Source organism: Megascapheus bottae, chromosome 23 (genome assembly GCF_031878675.1).
Source record: "Megascapheus bottae isolate mThoBot1 chromosome 23, mThoBot2.hap1, whole genome shotgun sequence".
NCBI lineage: Eukaryota > Metazoa > Chordata > Mammalia > Rodentia > Geomyidae > Megascapheus > Megascapheus bottae.
The window spans coordinates 7,458,917-7,484,124 of NC_143531.1; the positions used below are offsets into that span (position 1 = coordinate 7,458,917).

General features: G+C 37.2%; 1 protein-coding gene across 9 annotated transcripts in view; it reads left to right on the forward strand.

The window, feature by feature from the left end:
• Camk2d (calcium/calmodulin dependent protein kinase II delta) overlaps positions 1–25,208 on the forward strand; it is a 250,729-nt gene that overhangs the window by 157,458 nt on the left and 68,063 nt on the right. For 5 of the 9 annotated variants that reach the window (XM_090356664.1, XM_090356659.1, XM_090356665.1 and 2 more), the window contains exons 5-7: positions 8,641–8,706; positions 11,935–12,007; positions 23,469–23,571. In XM_090356664.1, the coding sequence (XP_090212790.1) occupies positions 8,641–8,706; positions 11,935–12,007; positions 23,469–23,571 (242 nt within the window). Of the gene's footprint in view, positions 1–8,640; positions 8,707–11,934; positions 12,008–13,010; positions 13,084–23,468; positions 23,572–25,208 lie in introns of all 9 variants that reach the window. The other 4 variants (XM_090356660.1, XM_090356666.1, XM_090356668.1 and 1 more) reach the window with 1 other exon arrangement.

A 25,208-nucleotide genomic window follows, 5' to 3' on the forward strand; every position in this document is an offset into this window, starting at 1 on the left:
TGTCCATCTGTCATCTCAACATCTTGAAACTTACGATGTGACAAACCCCTGAAGCATGCTGAAGGACCCAACCCAATGCTAACCAATGGAAAAAGAATCCCCTTCTGTAGAGCTGGAGGCAGGGAGAAGCAAATAAAAATATATAGGAAAAGCCAAAAGTGAGGCTTCTGTGACAGACAGAAAGGAAAGACAGTTCTCAGAACAGAAAAAGCCACAGAATAGACCTCACACACCCAGACCAAAGAATCTGCTTGGATTGTACATTATCACCATGCACATTCCCATTTGCATCTTAGTGACTTAAGGCCTCCAGTCCTGAGATGATATGCTGCCTGTAGTCATAGGGACACATAAATGCTGTGCTGGATATGTGTGTAAGGATGCACCTTCTTGAAGTCCATGGGTACCGATCATATCCACCTGTGAATCAGGCATTTGTATTTCTGCAGTATTGGATTAAATAAAATTAAGTCTGATCGTTTTGAGAACTGAGTAGTCTATTTGAAATAAGCTATCTATTGAACCAAATGACTGAAATTTTCAGTAAATTAATTGCCTAACACAGTAGCTTACACATAACGAGTAACACAAAGTGTTTTTTTTAATTCTATAAACAAATTAATCATTAAATTCTGGTACATTTTCTCTTAGTCAGCTATTATGATTATAAAAAATGAAAATCTCTTTTGTATGTTAGCCTGAATACAAATATGGACTAATACTTCCAGTGAGGAAGCTGATAATTTATATAACTTGGCAAATGATACAGAATCAGATTAGATAGATATAAATAACATGCAAACATAAGATGATAATTTAATTATTTAAACATATGCAAATGTCCCTGATGTAAATAGGCAAAATGCTAAGTTGAGCTGGGCGCCAGTAAGCTTACACTTGTTATCCTAGCTAATCAGGAGGCTGACATCAGAAAATTGTGATTCTAAACTAGCCCACACAGAAAAGTCCATGAGGCTGATATCTCCAATACCCAGAACCTATAAGTGGAGCTTATAGCAAACAATATAGTACCTGTCTTAGGTGAAAAAAGGTAGGAATAGTGCCAAAGCCCTGATTTCAAGCTCCAGTACTGTGTGTGTGTGTGTGTGTGTGTGTGTGTGTGTGTGTGTGTGTATCTTTTCCTATGGTTATTTACAATTTATGTCGAATATATGCCTAGTCTGTATGTAATGTATACATGTCTGTAGATATTGATTGCTCCTTTTTTGCTTATTTTTATCATTCTATGCAAACTGAAATGTAGGTCACCTGCCTTACTGAAATAACACTTAATATGTAAGATTCTTTCAGCTTCTTAAAATTATTATAACTAACATTTCGATAATAGCAAATTACTAAAAACATTGTGGCCATGAAGAAGAGTAATGTTCAATGACTCTCCCTTGCCATAATTTTCTGTAACTATGTGAAAATTAGCTTTTAAAATGTGACTCACATACACAGCATGGATAGATAAATAAAAATTTGTGATTAAGGATTACATTTTTTTGTGTGTGAATTAACCTAGCTCTAATTTTTTCTGTGTTAATTTTCTATCTCCCTTCTCTCATGGAAGATTACTGTGGGTCAAGATTATAACCAACTCTTTCTCAGCCAGATTCCTTGACTGTTATTGTGTATGCTCAACATAACTTCAGCTCTAGGGACTGTCACTCACACCCATGTCTAACAAAGGAGCTGTGTTGTTTCAACAGAACATTTACTATAGTTTATTAGAATGGAGCATCTGTGATTCACTGTTTTAAAAATGTTCACTTAAACCTGTAATCCTAGCTATTCAGGAGGCCGAGATCGGAGGATCACTGTACAAAGCTAGCCTGAGCAGAAATGTCCTCTTGAGACTCTTATCTCAGAAACCAGAAGTGATTTTATGGCTCAAAGTGATAAAGTAACAGCCTTGAGCAAAAGAGCTCAAGGATAGCATCCAGGCTCTGAGTTCAAGCCCCACAACCTATAGCTACAATAACAAAAGGTTCATATATTCCTAAGTATTTCCAAACTATTCTGGGATCACATGTTGTATTTTCTTCTAAAGAATTAAATGTGTAATTATATCCATTTATCATCCTCATTAATCTGTTCACCACACAATATTTAATAATTTGCCTCTCAGTAGACCTTCCCAAGTCACAAAAAAAAAGATTAAGAAGTGTGAGAGCTGATATCCACAAAACAAGAGCCCCAAATTAAATACTAGGATTACCATAAGGATTTTGGAAGGAACCTACAAATGACTCATAATTTGCAGACACTACTAAGTGACCACTTCCTTTTAGATTGGATATTCTGAGGGTGAGAACATTATTTTAAATAATATTTTCAATATGTAAATGCAAGATGTCAGTTTAGGAGAACAATATTTCTGGATTAATTTCAGGATGAGAATGTTTTTCACTGCTTTAATGAGCATCTGGGGAGGTGGGTAAAGGAGGCTAGAGTCAGCACAGTTATATCTTTGTGAGTTGGGAAGAATGAGCACTGAATTTACTCTTGGAATCCTTTCAAATTTGTATGGAGCTGTTGTTAGCCTGTTTGATTCTCCTGTGCCAAGGAGAAATGGTTTCTAATATAGAATTTGCTTAGAAAGCTTGATAGGGCTGGATGGGAGCCTTCCCTCATAGAGTACAAATTGACAACCTTTCCCCAGTGGATCTGAGTAAAGAGAATTTTTGTCTTTTTGTATTTTACAAGTCAACAAAATCTAGCACAGATATAGCCTGACCTGATGTGATCTCACAGAGCTATCAAATATTAAACCAAGACACTCAGTGTACCTGATCCTCCACTCAACTGTGTTACTCAAAATGAAAACAAGAAAACATGTTTTAACAACTGGATGATATGTATTAACTAACACTCAAGATTATGGCATGAATAGTTTTCTAAAGGCCTTCAGGACTCTCTAAATGAACTAGGAAGTAGCAATATTTACATGGCTTTTGTTACTTGATTGGTTATGCATTTTCATTATTATCATGGCTATTAATAAGTATTTGATATATTTGAATTTTGTCATTGTGTTAAAATACATAAGAAAAATTTACTGTCCTATTTTTTAGTTTTTATTATTATTATTATCCTTAAGTAACTATATAAAGAAGTTTCAATTGTCACAAGTAAGCTTGTGAGAACAACGCAAATTTTTATTTTGGTTGGTTTGTTTTCTATGATTTCTCTCTTTTTTTCAGTTCTAGAGATGGACTCCAATGTATCATGCATAATAGCAAGCACTATACTTCAGAGCTACACTGCTGCACTCTCAAGCTCCAGGAAATGTTTGCTTTGATATGTATACTTTTGGAAAATATAGACACTCTCTAAAGTAATTGTTAAAGTATACAACCACAGACTCATAGACACTACATATTTGTCTAACTAGATAGCATTTAACTTATGCTACAACATGAATGAACCATGAAGAAAGACAATGCTAAATGAAGCATCAAGCCATTAACAAGATAGAATAGATATACAAATGAATGTGTGTGTGTCTGTGTGTATGTGTTTCAGTGGCTAATGTGTTCACATAAGAAATTCTGTCTTATTTAGAAAGCAAGACCAACACATTCCATTTCTGCTTTTGCTTTATTCCATTTAGTGTCAATTATCATTAGCAGTCCTGCTTCCATTCTGACTTTGATGTGATTGTTGAAACAGAAAAACAATTTTAAGACTATTACTGGTGGAGAGAGTGTTTCTAAAACAGGTGAAATTAGAAGGAAATTATATACTAAAGTTGTAGAAGTGAGGGAAAGTATGGAGATAATTAGAAACAAAGTTAATGAGAAGAGAGAAGATGAAATTCATGGTAATATTAAAGAGATAGATTTAAGAATCAGTGTTCATGCAGAAAAAGAGAAATAAAATAAGTAAATTAGAAGGATGTAGGTCCTGCCATCTCTCCCAGCTCCTTCTTAATGCTTCCAAGCCCCACTGTGCTCTTGAATGCACTATAGGCTGTCTTGCTTTTAACAGCCTAATAACCCACTTAAGCCTGTTGTCTCTCCCCTGGCCTAAGTCTGGTTTCAATTGAAACAATTCCAGTAATCTGTCTCTTAGTTTGATCATCATTGTGATTCTCAGCATGACTCAGTAAATCTACTCATTTCAGGATCAATAAGAATTTCCTCTTATAGCAACTCTCTGTCTTCTTTGATTTCTAGAATCCAATTTCCAATCCATTATAAACATCATTTCTGGATACCCACAGATAATCCACTATTTCAATTACTTAGTTTTGTCAGAAAACATCTTGTCTACCCAGTTGACCTTCCCTAAATATGCCATAGCAATCAAGCTTGCACTGTTTTTTTTGTTTGGTAGTCTTGTTACTGGGGCTTGAACTAGCCAGCACGAGGCCCCCATCAAAAAAGTAAAAGAAAACTTTGTCAGAAATGTAAAGACATGAGCCGGGAATTTGGCCTAGTGGTTAAAGTGCTTGCCTAGCATGCACGAAGACCCAGGTTTGATTCCTTGGTACCACATATATAGAAGAAGCCAGAAGTGGTGCTGAGGCTCAAGTGGTGGAGTTCTAGCCTTGAGAAAGTCCAAGGACAGTGCTCAGGCCCTGAGCTCAAGCCCAGGACTGGCAAAAAAAAAAAAGAAATGTAAAGACATCATTAATATTAAAATAATTATGGTGTACGCATGTGATCATCCATCACATCTGCCTGCTTGAATGATGTTGTCTATGCAGAGAGAAATGAAGATATACCTGTCGACATAGACAGAAAGACAGATATATAGATATGATCAACGCCTGTTATAGCAGGAATGCTGACTCCAGCAGTAAGCATGTAAAAGAAAAGGAACCAATTTTACCCTCCCAGATCTACCATGCTAGTGAAAAGTCAAGCATCAACCAAGTGAGTTCCCAAACAAACACATAATTGTAATGGCACTTGGTGCTATGAGGAATAACACAAGGCATGAGGAGAATGATAACATATTAATGGCTGAGGGATGATATAAAATCTAAGGTTTGATTAAAATAGGTATCTACTGAGCAAGCAGTGGAGGTAGACAGGTTGAGAAAGATGAGATGGGAAAGAGCCCTGGGCAGCTGAAGCTCAGTGTACTTGAGGACTGGAGAATGTTTAGAACAAAACTAAGATGGAGGGGCGAGGAGAGAAATGGAATATAAGTTATGCAGTGACATGTATCCATAACATGAGGAGGGAAAGCAATAGTTGAGTTTGAACTTGGGGAGTGCTTTTATATTCGAGTCACCTTTCCAACTCTTTTTTTTTAATGTTTAGTTTTAGATCTGCCTCTAGCCATATCTTCTAGCATTTGTTCTTCCCAGTATTTAGCAATATTCTTGCCAGCTACCTATGATCTTAGCTACTCAGAAGGCTGAAATCTGAGGAATATACACAGTTCAAAGCCAGAGCAGGCAGGAAATCCTGTGAGACTGATTTTTCTTTCTTTTATTTTATTCATCTGTAAGTAGTTGTACAGAGGAGTTGTCATTTAACAAAGCAGTTTATAAATACAATATATCTTGATCAACGTCATCCCTTTCTACATTCTCACCCATCTCACCCTTAACCCTCCTTCCCCTACTCCCACTTCACTCACTCTTCTTAATTTTGTAGGACATGCATGGGATTTTTGACTGAATTTCCCTCTTCTTCTTCCCTCCCTTTGTCTACCACTTTCCCCTTAACCCCACCTCACCCCTTTTCAATATCCACTTTCTGGTGGTGCTTTATTTTGCTGGAGTTTGACTTTGCCACCAAGAAATACAAAGGCTCTATATTTGGAAGATAGATGTAGCTTATAACTTACATAAACTTAAGACAAAATGCATTGGGTGGAAAGCAAATATGTACAAGTGTATTATCTATGAGACTTTTTTTTTCTGATCCTGGGCCTTGAACTCAAGACCTGAGCTTTGTCCCTGAGCTGCTTTTGCTCAAGACTAGCACTCTACCACTTGAACCACATTCCTGTTTCTAGAGATAAGAGTCTCTTGGACTTTCTTGCCTGAGTTAGCTTTGAACTGTGATCCTCAGTTCTCAGCCTCATGATTATTTAAATGTCCAGCTTCTGTGAAACTCTTATCTCCAATTAACCACAAAAAGTCAGAAGTGGATCTGTGTCACAGTGGTAAAATACCAGCCTTGAGTGAAAAAGCTAAGGGATAGTTCCTGGGGCTTGAATTCAAGCTTGAGTACTCACACAAAGAAAATATGGTGTTATATAAATAACTTCATTTTATCACTTCTGCAGCATCAATGATGAATATCCTTGGGAAAAGTGTGAGTTCTAGTAAAATTCATTGCCTTAAAGAGAAAGTGTTGAGGGGCCGGGAGTTTGGCCTAGTGGTAGAGTGCTTGCCAAGCATGCATGAAGACCTGGGTTCAATTCCTCGGTACCACATATATAGAAAAAAGCTGGAAGTGGGGCTGAGGTTCCAGTGGTAGAGCTCTAGCCTTGAGAAAAGTCCTAGGACAGTGCTCAAGCCCTTAATTGAGCACAAAATTTAAGCAGTATTTACCACAGGGTTTTGAAATTTTTTTACTGTGCTCCTTGAATTTTTGTGTAATGCCATAAATTAAATCAGTTCCTTGAATAAGCTCTCAGATTAATGAAGTAATCAGAGACTGGAAAATACATTGATGCTAGAGTTCTGCTATGATACAAAGCATTGATTCAATGATTTGAAGAATTAATTCGAATCTTTAGAGCATGAGAGCTTTCTGGACAGAAAAAAAGTGAAGAAGGAAATAGAAAAACTTAGCCAAGTGCTGCGGTGGCTCATACCTGTAATCCTATCTACTGAGGAGGCTGAGATTTGAGGATCAAGGTTCAAAGCCAGCCCAGGCACAAAAGGACATGAGACTCTTACCTCCAGTTAACCTCTAGAAAACAGGAAGTGGGGCTCAAGGGTAGGATGATAGCCTTGAGCTTAAGAGCTCAGGGATAGTGCCAGGCTGAGTTCAAGCCTCATGGTCAAAAAAAAAAAAGAATAAGAAAAAGAAAAATTTAGGGTCATACTCCGTAGTTATCATACTCAAAACGTTCACCGGAGGCCTTTACGTAGGACTGATACCTTCTAATTGGCTACACTGAATGGCAGCGTAACTACTGGAAAGGCTGCTCTGTCCAATGACTGTAGAATGGATGGCTAGGAGTGTGGGCAAATATTAGGGGTGTGTGGTCTTCAGCCGGTTACTTAATTAGCCTCTATTTTTGCCAATAAATGGGATCATGGTAAAATAGCCTAAGCGGTGAACAGTGAGGATTCATGAGGCAGTGTTCTATTCCAAAGTTAAACCTTCAAGCTGAAATCTGCATTTAAAATCAAACAAGATCATAACAGGAAGAAACAACTCATATACACACAGTCAAATGCACATTCAGGTTCAGGCCTTGTTGGCTCACACTTGAAATCCTAGCTCCCTAGGAGGCTGAGATCTGAGGATCACAGTTCAAAGCCTAGGCACGAAAGTCCATGAGACTCTTTCTTCATTTCACCACGGGAAAATTGGGGCATGATTCTGTTACTCAAAGTAAGTAGAGTGGTAGACTTGAGCAAAAAAGAGCTTATAAACAGTGTCAAGGCCTGAAGTTCAAACCCTAGGATTGACTATATATATTTGGAGAGAGAGAGGGAGAGAGCCAGAGCCAGAGAGAGACAGAGAGAGCCAGAGAGAGACAAAGAGACACAGACAGAGACAGAGAGAGACAAAGTCAGAGAGAGAGAGAGACAGTGAGACAGAGACAGAGACAGAGAGACAGAGACAGAGAGACAGAGAGATTTATAGGAAAGGATGAAGTAACCCATCAATGCACCTTAAATAGGTTCTCCTCACTAAGACTTTAAAATATTCACTAACATGAGAAATTATTTCCCAGTCAGATGTGTCAGCTTTTTCTTAGTAATAATGATTGGGACCTGTGAATACTTTGACATGTTGGGGATACAAACATTTTAGACATCAGCTCCATGTATTCTGGACAAAAATTTTAAATACTCATAATTTAAGTAATGTTTTGATACCTGAATGAATTTTATTCCTAGAAATATCCTACAGTATGTAAATGTATGCATTCCCATTAACACACATGCATTAACGCTATTCATTATTTTAAGGATACCATTTAGTTATTATTACACATTTTGTGATCCTACTTTTTGAAAAGAATATTTCTTTATATTTCTTTGGGGAAACATACACATGATCAACTAAGGCTGAACAGCTATGAAAGACAACATGACCTATGAGAGACCAGACTCATTATCAGCAATGTGGATTGTATCTTTTTATTCAGAAAATGCTCCTAAGCTACATAACTTCATTGATCCGATGTCAGCTAATATCCTCAGAACTGCAGTAAAGACTTCCATAAAAATAGTTTTCCATAGGAGATATTTCTAAGTATATTTATCACATGTAGAAAAATGTGTGACCTTAATGATCTATCGCTACAAAGAAAAAGAAATAAATGATGGACATATGTAGATCAATATGGAATTGACTATTAAGAGAACTACTGAAATAATAAACTTAAAAACTATTTTGGTAACCCAAGGGGGAAATTCTTGATAAACACTATCTGCCCACATAGTAATTTTTTATTTTAATGTGACTATCCTGTTCATGTTCACAGAGTTACAGGAGGTGAGCTGTTTGAAGATATCGTGGCGAGAGAATATTACAGTGAAGCTGACGCCAGGTAAGTGACTTGCTCTGGGCAAGATATAAGACCTATCATTAAAGTGATACTGGTCAGCATATATTTACATATGGAAATATGAATGATGCTGGTTATTACTTGAGGGAATATCTTGATATGGTTCTGGATTTCTTTTCCTAAGTCCTTCCTAGGACAAGTTTCTTTCTTTTAAGAATCTCTAGGATGATTCTTCAAAGCAGAGGTATGATGTGGATCTGATTTAAATGTTATTTGTGTGAGCTGAAAGGCTCCCTTGGCAAAGTGCCTGAGAGCCACCAATGAGAGCATTTTTGCCATCCTAAAATGGTTCACTAATCATTGGTTTTGGTTATTTTAACACTTGGGAAATTTCATTCAAATTTTAGGTTTCAATTGAAATATATAATTCAGGGATTATTTGGGGTTGGGGTGGCGTGTGTGTGTGTGTGTGTGTGTGTGTGTGTGTGTGTGTGTGTGTGCCAGTTTTGGGTCCTGGGCTCCATCCCTCAGCTTTTTCACTCAAGATTGTAACTGAACCACTTGAGTTATAGCTCCACGTCTGGCTTTATGCTGGGTGATGAGTCTTGCAAACTTTTCTGCCCAGGCCTATTACAGGTGTAAGCTACTGGCGTCAAATATTTTAGATTCATGAGTAATTCTCTACTCTTGCTGTTTACCAAAACTTTCACAAAAGTTTTTTTTAATGCTACTATTTTAGCTAAGTTGAATCTTCCTAGGCTCCTCAAAGATAACATAAATGGAATGAAGTAACATTAATTCACTTGCTTAGCATGAAAAATCTTACTTCTACAATGCGTTGTTGATTTTCTCAGCATCCTTGTATATCCCGTGGTTATCACTGATTTTTACAACTCTAATCAAGAGCAGTTAACTCTTTAACAATGTCTATGAGACGTAATGAGAACTTGTTTGTTGGTAGCATGTGTTTGTAGATATTCAATTTTTTAAATTTTCTATTTTGTGCCCATCCTGAAGCCTGAATTCAGGAGGACTGGGCACTGTTTTCTTAAGGCCTCTTTGTGCCCAAGGCTAGTGCCCTCCACTTGAGCTATGGCACCACTTTCAGCTTTTTCTGAATAATGTCTTAGAGATAAGAGTCTCACAGACCTTTCTGCAGGGACTGGCTTCAAAATATAATCCTCAGATAGCCTCCTGAGTAGCTAGGATCACAAGCATGAGCCATTGGTGTCCAACAAGTTAAAGAATTTTCATGTGGTTTGTCTTTCAATGTTACATTAAACCTGTTATATTTCAATATATTGTTGAAAGTTAGATGGACACTGTTTTCACTATTGAAGAATGATCCAAAGATAATAAGAAAGACTTGTGGGTTGGATCATTTAAATGTATTTATATTAATTTATATTAATACCTTGAGAGCTAACATATATATATTATATATACATACATAAATTTAGAAAAGAATCATCTAAGCATAAGGAATAGATATACACAGATAAGTGTATGTATGTATGCATGCATACACACACACACACACACATATATATATATATATATTCCTCCAACCATATATATTTTGGGGGGGTATGTGTATATATGTGCCAGTACTGGACATGAATGGAAGGCCTCATGCTGTTTCTTAGCTTTATCCACTTAAAGGCTGGCACTGTTACACTAGAACCATAGTTTCACTTCTGGCTTTTTGCTGGTTAATTGGAGATAAGAGTCTCATGGTTTTTCCTGCCTGGGTTGGCTTTGAAGTGTGAACGTCTGAGTTCAGCCTCCTGTGCAGCTTGGGTTACAGATTGTGAAACATATTGTCCAACTCTCAAAGCATTTTCAAATGTCTCTTTATTAACCCACAAGTTTAAGAATTAAAGCTACCCTTACTAGTTAGTATTAAGTGAAATTAATTTAATAGAAATTGTTGTTTCCTTTCTTACCTAATAAGTTTTGTTATTGTTTAAGAAAGGAAAGAAGCTATTACCAATATGAGTATGAATTAAACATTATGGTAGACATTTCTTTAATCACTTTCTGTTTATGGCCAACCCTTAAGTATGCTATGTAGTCACAGGTGAAAATGAGCTTCTTTGTTGGTACAGTGAACAATGTAAGAGCTAAAAATCGAAATCATGATCCATCTTACGATATTTGCCTTTCAGTAAATCTGATGTTGATTGTGTTTTACTTCAAGATTTTCCTTTAGAGTGATGTCATTTTGATAAATTAAATCATTGAAAATAGACCTACCAAATTGAATCCCTCATTCATGAATCCACAAATATGTACTTCTGTGAACACTTGTATTTGATTTACACAGTGAATTTGTACAGAATCCATCCGGGTGATGTGTTCTACATTATTGTGTGGCAGATGGTAGCTCTTGGGACATTCTCGTTGCCAGTCAAAAGATTTCTTCTAATTGAATCAGCCATCAATTTGACATCAATGGCCTTTCAATAAGAAAAGTATTAATGGTGCAGATTGATATGTAAACAAGCAAAATATTTCCATCACCAAAGTGTATGGAAATGGGTAATTACTGGTCTCAAGAGCGTTTGCAATGTTTAATGTATATGTTTATTTTCAAAACTCCTAACCTTCTCACAGATTATTTTTATGTTGGGGAGAGCTTCCTTTTATATCCCAAGTTTACTTTAAATTATCCATTTTCTTAGGGACTTATGGTTTTCCTATCCATCTGTTTTATAGGCAGAACCATGTCTAAGTTAAAATGATATATCTAGCCCTCCTTTTTTCTAACCCTGTTTCATCTGCCAACTCATCTTTGTTTTATCCTCTCGTTTCAACACCTATGTTTAATTGTGACCTCAGATTTCAAACAGTTTAGATGTGTATCCAAAATCCCTGGAAATTTCATGTTTCTGGAGAATTTCCCCGGAATGTTTGTGGAGACTCTTTATTATTTTTTTCTTCCTGAATACAAAAATTTCAACTTTGGTATACTGCTGATTGAAATTGTAGCATTTTGATTTTTACAATTGGATTTTAAAAAACACAGCTCAAATTGAATCTCAAATCTGAATATGTCACAAATTACTTGTTGGATGTCTTTTTGTTGTTGTTAGCACCAAAATTAGCTTTATTCAACAACATGTGAACCCCATGTAAAGCTAAGAAAAATGTGAAGAAATATGATTTTTGTTGTTTGTTTTGTTTGAACTTTCATTTTATCTTGTATTTGATGTGATTATGTGCCTTTAAAATGTTCTCCCTTTCCATTCTGCCCTTGTATCTTTACAGTCATTGTATACAGCAGATTCTAGAAAGTGTAAATCATTGTCACCTAAATGGCATAGTTCACAGGGACCTGAAGGTCAGTATATGGAGTCCATAAATCTGAATCAAAGGAGTTTCTTTGTTTTTGGTTTTGGTTTTCTGGGAAAAGGGCAGAAGTGGGAGAGGGGAGTTATTTCAAATGGTTCCTTTGCCTTTCCCAACTTTCTCTTGAAATGAATAAATGATGAAATGACAATGCATGGTTACGTCTTTCAGTTTGCTCATCTACAGGCTCAATATACATCATAGCAAAAATGAAAAAGAAAAGAACAGTATTAAAAATGCAACCTGTTAAGGTTCCAAGAAATATGCTACTGGAAGCAGTTTGGGGTAGACTTTCCTGTATCATCCAGCATTTGGCCTGGAGATAAACTTGGCCTGTGATGTATGTCCGCCTGTAGACCTAAACACCACTTCTGTTCTGAGACCATGGGTTGCCAAAGCAGAGAAACTGGTTATACATTGCTCCATTTGAGGCTGACGAACCCTTAGGCAAGAGATAATAATTGCCAGCTAAATTAAAGCACAAAGAAGTTAATGACTGATCAAAAATTCATTATGCATCCTAATGTAACCTTAATGTTGCCTGATCTGGAAATTTAATAGCTTTTAGAGTGATGCTAGGAAAAAAAATGGGCAACAGTGGGAAAACCATTTTTGGTTCATGAGGTGAAAGTAGAGCACCAAAGCAAAAGATTGTATTTGATTTTCTCTGCATTCCCTGGAAGAATTTATAACCAAGGGATGAGCTCTTGAATAAAATGAAATATTATCAAATTGGATTTCTCTAAGGGGAAAAACAAAAAGAATAAAAAAAAAAACAAAAAAGTGTATCCACCATCTGGCTCACATCTGGCAAGATCCTGATAGTTCTGAGGAAGTAAGTCACTCTCCTTGAGCAATATGTTTGCAATACTGAAGGAATTAAAACACAGGTCCAGTTGACTGCTAACTCTGCTCTTGAACCCAGTCTCACTGAGGGTATACAGATGTGAGTGTATGCTTGGAACTAACACACGCCCCCTGGTGTTTGCATGCAGTCATTGCATTCAGCAGATCCTGGAGGCTGTGCTACACTGCCATCAGATGGGCGTAGTCCATCGGGACCTGAAGGTGAGTAATACCTTGGAGAAGATAAACCACCACTCAGCTCCTAATGACTGTTCAGCTGCAATTATGCCTGTAAAGGCAAAGACACAAGCAACAACGTTTTGTGGACTCATTCCCACACATAACCTAGACACTTTCCTTCACCACAATCGCCCAGTTGACCTTTTCCTAATTACACAGTTGGAACATATAAGCATCATTCCAAAGAGAAATAACTTCCTCACATTAACCATAAACAGGTTGCTTTATCACCTCACCCCTGGGAATAAATATTGCTTTCACTGTGACTTCAATAAGGACTGACTTTCTCATCTTCATTCTAAACTTGCTCTGTGTACATCTATCAAGCATAAACCAAATATCATTTACCTATCAAAATTATAAAGCAAGTTTTTGCATAAACTTTTAGTCATAGTTACTGGGGCCCATTTTGAGCACTTCCTTTACCAATTAACTCTGAGACTTCTGTGGGTGCCGAGGTCTCTTGGGCCAGGATGTATTAGACTGAATGAGGGAAGGGGTGACATTGTCAAAAAAAAAAAATGTACTCATTACCTGACTTATGTAGCTATAACTTTTCTGTACATCACCTTTATAATAAAATAAGAAAAAGACACATTAGAGTCTTTTAAAATATGGATTAAAATAATACACTTATATTATGTACATGTGACATCTATTTATATCCTCATGTAAATTAATACCTACTAGTAACTGTAGGGGTTCTCTCAGGGTTTCATTAGCACTTGAGGACAAGAAGTTTTTCAATCACTTAGAAATGAAACGGTTCAGAAGGAGAAAACTTTACCATTGATTTTCTGTTCCCTTCTGTCAACATTTCTGGTTTTACTTGTATTTCAGAGAAACAGTGGATCATAGGAATTTAAATGAAAGAAAATGACAGGGTGGGAGAAATAGTCAATGTGCTACACAGTATGGTATAATTTCTATTGCTTGTCGCAACTTCAGCATTTCTGAGGCATGAGTACAAACAAAGACAAAATGTTTCAAAGATCTGACATTGTATTCAGAAGAGGAATCTAGAGTGGTTTCTCTTGTGGAAACTTCTATGCTGTCATATACTGTCAACCTGTCATTTACATTTATTTAATATTCTAAGAGACTATGTATTTAAATATCCCCCATTAGTTACCCCCCATTTTCTGACCTTCTTAAACTTTCAGTTGATTCTGTGAGTTTGAACCATCAAAGATAATAGCATAACTAAGGGCACTTTCTTCAGAAAGGTGAAGATAGGACTTTGTACATTTTCTAACACTTACCCAGTGTACCCATTCGGGTAAGGAAAAAAATCCAGTACGTTCTTTGAAAATTCCTATCTTTAGATATCAGCTCATAAATCCCTTATTAGCTATGTTCACAAGGCAGAGGCCCTTTGTGTTACCTCTCAAAGCCCACAGCACTTTGTATATTCTCTGTGGGCCTGTAGGGGTATGCACAATAGTTGTGCTGCTTAAGTGTAACCTCCAAACCAGGCATGAAAACCAGGCATTCTCTGTCGTGACTTGGAATATAAATTCTGTAAGCTCCTAATGTGGGATTTCTCTATATGTATGGGCTTAGCTGAGCTCTTCAAAGAGAAGAATTTTGATCAGACATCTCAATGAGAGCAGGAACATGACCTATGAAGACAGAAATATATTCTGTCATAAGAACTCAATGCAGACAAGTAATTAAAAACTCAGGCAAGTGCCTTTTTAGAGAGATTTTTCACCAATCCATTGCATTGCTCATCAGATGTATCTCAAGGAGGAAAAGAAGTTGAGTTCTGTTTCTCACATTAATATTTGAAATGGATATAGATGAACTCTTGACGGGACGTGTTATAATTTTTGCTGACCTAATTCCATCAGACTGATCATTAAGATAAGTCTCTATTGGCTCTGGTTCTTTTCACACATACTAAGAAAGTCTCAAAATTGTGCATTACAGGAAATGGAGGCACTTCTTGGGTAGGTGAAACCCTTGGCTTTGTGCCTTTTATACCCAAAATACACACTCTCTATGATCTTAGCAGACTTAATAAGTTAAGTAGGATATGGAATATGAACCTATCTTTCAAGGAAAGATCATCTGAATACTTGATTAATTGCCCTCCTTTGGAATCTACCAAGGTGGGAAATTATCCACCTCTTGAAATGATGCCTTCTTCTTGGGAGGTCTCAGAAGCAAGCTATGGACTGAGGCTGTAGGAATCATGTCAGTCAGGCATCAGTCGGTGTCATATGGTTCCCAGTGGATTCCCTGTGTCAGGCTGGTTGATTCTGTACATCTGGATGGAATGGGAAGATGGAGCAGTCCTGCAATAAATTACAGCTCTGTAGTTCAGGGATGGGGCTATAGTTTCTGAAAAGTCTGCGTCTAGGTAGTACCTGAATAATAAAAATTATAGTCACTGTGATTTTCTTTGTGACCAGTCCTGAGGCTTAAACTCAGGGCCTGAGCACTGTGCTTGAGCTTTCTCAAGGCTAGAGTTCTACCACAGCACCACTTCTGGCTTTTTTCTATGTATGTGGTACTGAGGAATCGAACCCAGGTCCCTGTGTATGCTAGGCAAGCACTCTACCATTAGGCCATGCTCCTGGCCCCAGTCGCTCTGCTTTATCACGAGTTGAGGAGGGAGCCATGGTGACCATGCCCTAATTATACAGTGAGAATGTGGCTACCACAAGTGAAATAAAAATGTATCCAAGGCCACACAGCAAGTAAGATATGAGAAGAGTGCAAGCAATTTGGCCTCAAAAATCTGCACATTCTATCATTACCACTTTCCAATTCAGTAACCCAAATGAACTGAAAAACTTTCCAGTGGCTATTTAAGATATAATATGGAACCAAGCACTGGTGGCTCATGCCTCTAATCCTAGCTACTCAGGAGGCTGAGATCTGAGGATCATGGTTCAAAGCCATCCTAGGCAGAAAAGTCCATGAAACTCTTCTTATTTCCAATTAACTACTCCAAAAAAAAAAAAAGGGAAGAAGAAGAAGAGAAGTGGAGCTATGGCCCAAGTGGTGGAGTACTAGTATTGAGCAAAAAAATGCTCATTTGTTATTGAAATAAATCTGGCCCTCTGTGAAAAATTTAAAAGCTAAAAAAAAAAAAGGCCGGGAGTTTGGCCTAGTGGTAAAGTGCTTGCCTAGCATGCACGAAGACCCGGGTTCGATTCCTTGGTACCACATACATAGAAAAAAACCAGAAGTGGTGCTGAGGCTCAAGTGGTAGCGCTCTAGCCTTGAGAAAGTCCAAGAACAGTGCTCAGGCCCTGAGCTCAAGCCCAGGACTGGCAAAAAAAAAATAAAAAAATAAAAATAAAAAACCCTCAAATAGAGTATCTAGGCTCCAGAACCAAGAAACAAAAAAAGATAGAATATTATTTGATATAAAAGTAAAAGCTTTCTTGTTGGAAAATTAGTAAGATGACATTAGACATCATAATGTAGAAAATCAAACATTATTTAAAAAATGAGATACACATGCCACATTTAATTTAGGCCATATAAATCAACCAGTGCAAGGACTTTAAACTAGATGGTTCATAATGAACCGAGTACTTTAACTCATGTTGGATATTTGTGACATAATATTTGAAAGTTCACATATAAAAAAGAGGTGAGAAAAACAAGTATTTATCAGTCATTTCTTGAACAACATATGAGATCCTCTCAACTGCAGGAATCCATTTCAGGAATCCATTACATGGCCCTGGAATTAATATAGGTGAAAAATATGCTGATGCTATTACTCCCACAAAGAAAATACGTAAATCAGAATAGTCAAGAAGAATACTGAATCAATGGGAAGCTGCAATAACAAATGACAGTTCTTGATGTCACAAGAAATAAAGTATTAGGTCAGATATGTACCCTCATCATATATGTGTACATATCCATCAATATTGTGCATATATTATGTATATATTATATATAATACCATTTCCATGAATCAATTGACAGAAGAAAGAAGATAGTTATACAACTGTCCTTTGTTGAACCACTGTTTTTCATCCACAGTGATTCTTCTTCACTTTGAGTTTGTTAGAAATGGTTACTAAACTACTTCCTGGACAGCAATTTGGATACACGAGGTTTCGTAAACAAAACTGAACCTTTCAGTAACAAATCAAAACCTTATAAATTACCTCAGCCAAGGATGCTGATTTTTCCAATAGCTTCTCCTCTTTTAAGACAACATTATTTAGGGCCAGGAGTTTGGCCTAGTGGTAGAGTGCTTGCCTAGCATGCACGAAGACCCAGGTTCGATTCCTTGGTACCACATACTTAGAAAAAGCCAAAAGTGGTGCTGAGGCTCAAGTGATAGAGTTCTAGCCTTGAGAAAAATCCAAGGACAGTCCTCAGGCCCTGAGCTTAAGCCCAAGACTGGCAAAAAAAAAAACAAAAAAACAAAAAACAAAAAACATTATTTAATGGAAAAGCCATTAGTGGATGGAAGAAAGAGTGACTAAAAGACAGATAGCAGATGGATGAGTATGAATATATAGATAGAGCATATTAAAGACAAAATTTCTGGAACTTTATGATTGCTTCACAAGAACTAATTAAATTTATGACCAGGGTAGAAAGAAATATGTTTTCAGAATGCAAGTGTAATGAGTAGCATTCAGTAAATCTCAACAAGAGAAAAGTATATCAGGTAGCATCCTGTAGTACCCAGTAGACATACGGACTATAGTTTAATGTGGCGGTACTAGGGCTCAAACTTAGAAAGTAATGCTCCCACTTAGTCTTTTTTTGCCCAAGGCAGACGCTCTATCACTTAGGCCACACCTTCACTTCCAGCCTCTTGCTGGTGAAGTGTGGATAAGATTCTCCCAGTTTTGACTGTGGACCCACTTCCAATCAGAATTTTCAAATGACAACCTGAGTAGCTAAGATGGCAGGCACAAGCTACCTGGTGCCCGAAGTATTAGCTAAACCCTTCTTAACTTGTGGGGAGTAGATAAATATATCATAATATGAATTCTCCATTTGGCACGACTACAAAACTACAAGTAGTCTCTTTTTCTCAAAAATAAGTTGGAAGGATGTGTCTTTTATAGATCATGTATGTTTAGGTATTGTAGAAACAGTACGTGTTTAAAAAGACACAATTAATTTACTCATTCTAGTTTTCTTGAATGCCTTCCACATGGGCCATTGACAGGGTCACACTGGAGTTACAATCTACCAGGCCAGGCATGCCAACAATGTAAGTGTAAGAAAAAGCCAAGAAGCAGAAATGAATACAGAGTGGTTCCTAAAAGCCTGCTGGTATACACCGACCACCAACTGTGGCACTGGTACTTCCTCATTGAAAAGTTCTTGCGCTAAGTACATGCAGGCAGACATTCATTCCATGAGGAAATAAGATCTAAGTCACTCCACCATGCACACAAATGAATCAAATGACATAGATAGACGTTCAAGTTTTTCAGTTCACACAGAATTTCATTGAGTTTATTTCCGGGAGCTTCGTTTACCCCTTCTCTGGCAAAGTAAAAAGTGTTTGGAAACACGCGGAAGCAGAGAAAAGTTAGCTTCGTGTAGATGTACTAAAACTTCTTAATACGGGAAAGAAATTCTAAAATGATAATTTTGCGACAACAGCCAAATGGATGGAAGAATCAAATAATAGGTAGGAATAAAATTATTTCCTGCTTTTGGGATATTTAACAAGAAAACAAGAATAAAAATAGGTATTGATGCATGATTTCATGCATATATTTCCAATGACGATGTTTTTTTGTGTAGTTACGCATGTGTCCCCAGATAAACCCATGATACCATTAATGCTGAAGATGATCACTGCCTTTTCCTAATTAATAAAGATGATGCTAATTGGACCATCAAGATTTTAAAATATTTCCTTTTTAAATTTTTTTTCTTGTCCAATTTGGATAGATACCACAAAAAAATGTTGGATTATGCCAAACAATTCTGAAAGAACCTACCAAATGGACTATCTTTTGAAAATCAACCATTCTCATACCATCAGGAAGGCTTCCTCTGTCTCACACTAAAATGAAAGAGTTAAGAAATCCAGCTTCCACTCTTGGCTTGATCATTAGGGGTTTTTTTGGTTTGGTTTTGTTTTGCCTTTCTTACCTCCCTGCATTTACCAACTGATGGAGTTGTGCGACTTTCATCTCCCAAGTCTTCCCATCCTAAAAGCGATTCTACAATTCACTCATGTCCTTTCAGATATTTGAACAATCTCAAGAAAATGTTGGATCATGCCACCAGAAATTGCATTCACAGGGTTGACATACAGAACGAACCTTGCAAACAGTTGCTGCTCATTACAGCTGAGATTCTATAAATGGCTGTTGACTCTGAGACCAGATGTCATGGAAAGTCCTGCCTCATGAGAAAGCAATGGGGTGGGGAGAGAGCCTTGTGTCAAAATGTCAGTAGAATCTATTTAAAAGCCAACCTAAAACTGAGTGCGTCAGGATTTAGAAATCATCTCAGTTTATAAAAACCAGTACAATGCATTGTGTTAGGATTGTATATGTAAAACATGCAATTATTAAGTTAGCCAGCTTCAATTGACTGCATCATTGTGGTTATGTCTCAAATTTTGAATATTCATTTCAAATATTACATGCTTTATATATCAAAATAGCCTGCAGCTCCATAAAAATGAATCACTAATGTGTATATTGATTTTAAAGTATACCAGAGCTCCCATGATAAAAAAAAACCCACTGTGATTTGATTGACCCATAGATACTATTGTGAGATATAACGTCCCAGTCTTAGAGTGTTCATTTGAGAGATGAAGAAACAAATTATTGGCTCTGAGTGTCTTTGAGCTGCCCAAATTCACCTCACCAGAGCAGCAAAGACATGAATCTTCTCCTAAATAATGCTGTTCCATTTCTCTTTCTGTTCTTAATCTGAATGAGCTCACCTTACAAAGTCCGAAATAGGTAATAGTTGCAGATAAGCATGTGATAGGAATCTTTTCTAAGGGGAACACACTGATTTGGTGAGAGAAACTACCCTTTCTGTTCTGATGAAACATAAGCACAAGTTACTTTTCTACCTTAGGACATTCAGAATGTTCACTAACCTAGTTGGCAGTAGTATAGTTTCAAAGTCGGAAGCTCTGTCGTGAAAGCAATTAGAAGAAATCAGAACAAATATGTCTGCTCTGGGTAAAATGTCGCTTCAGATTGTAAACATGAGGAACCTTTTACCTGCCAAGAGCCATTTGGCCATTTCTAAAATCATTCCAGGCCATACAAAATTATCAATGTAAGCAGACATGACAAGGCAGCCAATGAGAACCGTTACATGTCTATCCTGTCAAATTTCAAGTGATTTTTGTGTGTTTTACATGGCTGATGGGGTAGACGTTCCCCATATCATAAGAATTTCTGCTAGAAAAGCTGAGCCTCCTGAATCCTCACAGACCATAAATAACAGGATCATTCAAACGAAGACATTTCAAAGACTTATGGTCTTATGGTGACACATTAGACTTCAAATAATACATTTAATAATGATTCTAATTTTTCAGGGGTCCATATTTGGCAGGGTTTTTTTTACAGATGCACACAGTGTAAAACCATTTCAACCCTATTCATTTAAGCATACAGACAATGCCCCGTGAAGTAGGCCTGCCTTTTCCAGTACATAGCTGCAGCTGAACAGTCCTCAGGGTAGAAAGTGAAACACTGATGCCCATTTTATCTTCCCGGATAAATCACAGGCCCTGCAGCCTGCGGCAAGGCCTTCTGGGTCATCTGTAGTTATGAAGAATCCCCTCCACCCCAGTCAAAGGTCATGCATGACAAAACTCAGTGGCCACCATTTCTTCTGAATTAGCTTAAATTTGGTGATTGAGGGCAAGATGCACACAGCACTGTTCAGTGCGTTTAGTGATAAGTATAAAAGCACACTGCTTTTATTTAAAAAAAAAAGAAAGTTTATTGATGAATGGTACTGACATTTGCTCAATTAACTTCTATACCATGTGACCTAAAAGTCTTCAAGAGGTTATGAATTCTTAAGTGATTGGAGCTCACTCATTGCATGAGTCTGTGGATGTCAAATTAGGGCGTGTTCACAGACACCTCTGAAAAGCTCAGTGCTTTTAAATATATAACTCACAAAAGAACACATTCCACTGTTGCTTATAGTTTGATGTGCATTATTATCCAAATTCCTAATTCCAAAATAAACAGTTGGAAATGGTCTCTTGATTCAACTATAAAATTCATGAATGCATTTTAGTTGTGTATTTGTGTAAGTAAAATGTCAAATGCGACTACCTTAATTAACATGGCTATCCTTACTAGCCTATTTATAAGCACCTTCAGTTTCCCAATAATTTCATAGGGAAGGTGTTGCTAACAGTGATTTCCACACACTCATATTTTGGAGACAACTTTGCCCCCAAATTCCAAATTCAGTCATGCACTTAGTGTTATGCAGTCCAAACATTATCAGCCCCTCCCCCCAACCCACTCCTAAATCTTACAAAGGTTCCCTCACAGTTACCAATTGTCACAATAGCGGTGAATCTGATGGCAGTGACAAGCAAGAGCCTGAAGAACTCTGGTACTTAATGAACACTTATTTGTCCACATTCTAATCTCTCGTAGATTTAATCAGATTTCTTCTATATTTTGGTTATGGGTTTTCGCTATTTTGCATGGCTGGCTTAATTTATTTTTTTCAAAAAATAATCAATTGCTGGTGTATGTAGGCTGTGTTTACACAAGGTCAAAACTCAGTAGAATTGCCTCATTTGATAAGAAGACAGGCGACAATTTAATGGAAAAAAACTCAATTTGTCAACATACCAATGAAACATTTCTGATTGACTGAATTTTTAGATTTCTAGAGAACAGTTTTGCACTTGTCAAACTCATTGTTTCCCAGTGCAATTCAGTGTGAGACACAGATTCAAATTCACTGATTTTTGTCTCCAAATAGGAAGATAGTTGACTATTCTTCCTTTTGGATACCAATCTAGCCACATGTTCATCTAGATAGCTATGTGGTCTATATATTAACTAGCATTTTCTCTTTTCTTACCTTTTACTTTTTTTTGCCAGTCTTGGGGCTTGGACTCAGAGCCTGAGCGGTGTCCTTGGACTTTCTCAAGGCTAGAGCTCTACCACTTAACCACAGTACCATTTCCAGCGTTTTCTATGTATGTGGTACCTAGGAATCCAACCTGGGTCTTCGTGCATGCTAGGCAAGCACTTGACCATTAGACTAAAATCCCTGCCCCAGCATCTTTTTCTTAACCATCTTCTCCCTTCATTTTTTAAAATATCCACAAAGAGGATCTAGAGAAATTGGAGGTTTAGGCTTGCAGCTTTTTTGGAAATATTAATGTGTCTTGATGCTCTGACTGGGAAACAATGTTGTAGACACAGCCTGATACCAAGGTCCACTAATCAGTGCTTGAGTAACAATAACTATATGAGAACATGGAATGTATCTTTCTCAGAGTCATTTGAGATGACAGAAGAAATATATAAGTAATGTTTTGAATCACACTTTGAAGAGATGTAAATTATATTTTCAAAACCTAGCTTCTAAAGGGAATAAAAGTTCACTGTAACATTTGGCAAATGCTGTACACTCTTTCTGCCTTTAAGAATAAACAGATTCTTAAAGACAGCAGTTTTAATACATAATTTAGAGTACATCTCCAAATTTTGCACAAACCTTGTTTGGAAACATTGAGGCATCATAAAAATCACTGCATTTGGGTCCAAACTCTTAAAGGCAACTAGAATTTAATTTGCACAGTTTTATTTGCCAAATGTCTGTAGATTGGTCCAACTTTTGTCATCATTTTGCCAAGTTTCCTTCTGCTGAGAGTATCTGTGCTCTGTGAGCCTGCTAAGTCTATGCTTGTGGCCAACTCTGTGACTTGAATAGTCCTTGAAAACATGTGAGCAGGCCAAGACAGATAGATGCTTGTTGATTGGCTCTCTCCACTCTACCCACTATCTCTCCCCAACTTTTCTGCATCTGTCTAAGGCCTGCACACATGATGTGTTTGAAAAATAATTTTCTAACCATATTTTCTCTGGGATTTAAGAATGCCAATCTCTAGGAGAGACAACAGTGCATGAATTTTTGTTTGGTATTGTTTTTCTCCTCTCATCTTGCAAAAATAAAAAATGATAGTTTTAATAGTCACTTAAAATAGGTTCTCACTTTGCTCTCTCTCTCTCTGTCTCTCTCTCTGTCTCTCTCTCTGTCTCTCTCTCCTTCTCTCTCTCCCTCCTCCTCTCTCTCCCTCCTCTCTCTCTCTCTCTCTCTCTCTCTCTCTCTCTCTCTCTCTCTCTCTCTCTCTCTCTCTCTCTCTCTCTCTCTCTCTCTCTCCTTTCTAAATAAAGCCTGAGAATTTGCTTTTAGCTAGCAAATCCAAGGGAGCAGCTGTGAAACTGGCTGACTTTGGCTTGGCCATAGAGGTTCAAGGAGACCAGCAAGCATGGTTTGGTAAGTAGAATCTACTCCTTTACACAGTCTCTTTCCTCCATGCTACTTCTCTCCTCCATGGTACCCATGAACCTTTTGCTTCTAACTCTTGATTCTTTTTCTTTATTTTGTCAGTCTTAGGGCTTGAACTCAGGGCCTAGGCTCTGTCCCTGAAGTTTTTGCTTCAGGCTAAGGCCCTACGACTTTGAGTCCCAGCACCACGTCCATTTCTCAAATAATTAATTGAAGAGCCTCATGGCCTTTACTGTCCAGGATGGCTTTGAACAATGATCCTTAGATTTCTTCTTCCTGAGTAGCTAAGATTACAGGTGTGATCCACTCTAGAATCTGACTTCTAACTCCTGACCCTTAATCCCAATTCTTAATCAAAATATAGCAAACATATTTCTTCTAGCAACAGTTTGACTAATGTAAGCTACTGTAACATTTTTGACCCTCATAATAAAATAGGATAAAATCAAGAAACAATTTTAGGAAAAATAATAATGGGGACACAAAAACTTAAGTTCTTTTTTTTTAAATTTAAAGATAAATGAGGAAACATATTCCATAGTAAAAATTAAGAATAAGATATTGTCCAAAGATTTTGTGTGTATGTGGGTCAGATATTCTAAGCTATACAAGATATGTATTGAAGTTTACTAATCTTCATTTATTTGTGTATTTTTAATTTTAATTTTTTCATTAGTCCTGGACACTGTCCCAGAATTCTTCCCCACAAGGTAGCTCTCTATCGCTTGAACTACAGTGCTACCTCCAGCATTTATGATAATTAATTGGAGATAAGAGTCTCATGAATAGTCCTCCCCAGGTTGGCTTCAAAACATGATCCTAAGATTTCAGCCTCTTGAGTAGCTAGGATTACAGTGCCAGCTAACGAATTTTTGATAGTAGACAATAGATTGGATATTAAGGGGTGATTTTTCAGAGTGGCGAAGAATCTCTGGGAACTATAGACAACTAAGGGTAACTCTAAATTAGAAATCATTTATAACTGCCATCTGCTAGAGATTTGCATAACAGCAAAATGGCATCAAGTCTATGGAGGAGAGATTCACTTTCAAGAAATAGTTGCAAGATCCATCGGGCCCAGGACTCACAAGGAGAATAAAACCATATTGGATGAATGAAGAGGAGCCAGATGATGAAGGACCTGAATCTGAAGGCATTTGATTTAATCTAGACTCTCGCTCCATTTCTCACAGGAGTCTCTTTAGACTTGTGTCAGGAAGAGTTGGAGAGGTATTGTGGGAATGGAGAAAGGCAGGTGTGGCATACTAGAAGTGTCTCCACATCACTCCTTCAAGTATTTCTCAAGCTTGAGGCGGCAGAATCCTGAGGTAGATTAGCTGTGGTCCATGTTAAGCTTGGCTCAAGACGCACAGGTCTTGAACACACTCCTGAAAGCTCACTCTATCTTCCTCCACACTAAAGAAGATAAAACCGTTCAAATGAATGAAACCAAAGGGTGGACTCAAACACACTTTGTTTCATTTTCTATTCTGATTATGCTTTCAGAATTACCTGTAAGTGTACAGAGTATTCTTATACCTCTTTATAAAAATATCAATTTATAAGAGAAATGTGGAAAAATTATTTTTTGGAAATACACAATGTGCTTCATCAGTATCTCCTGG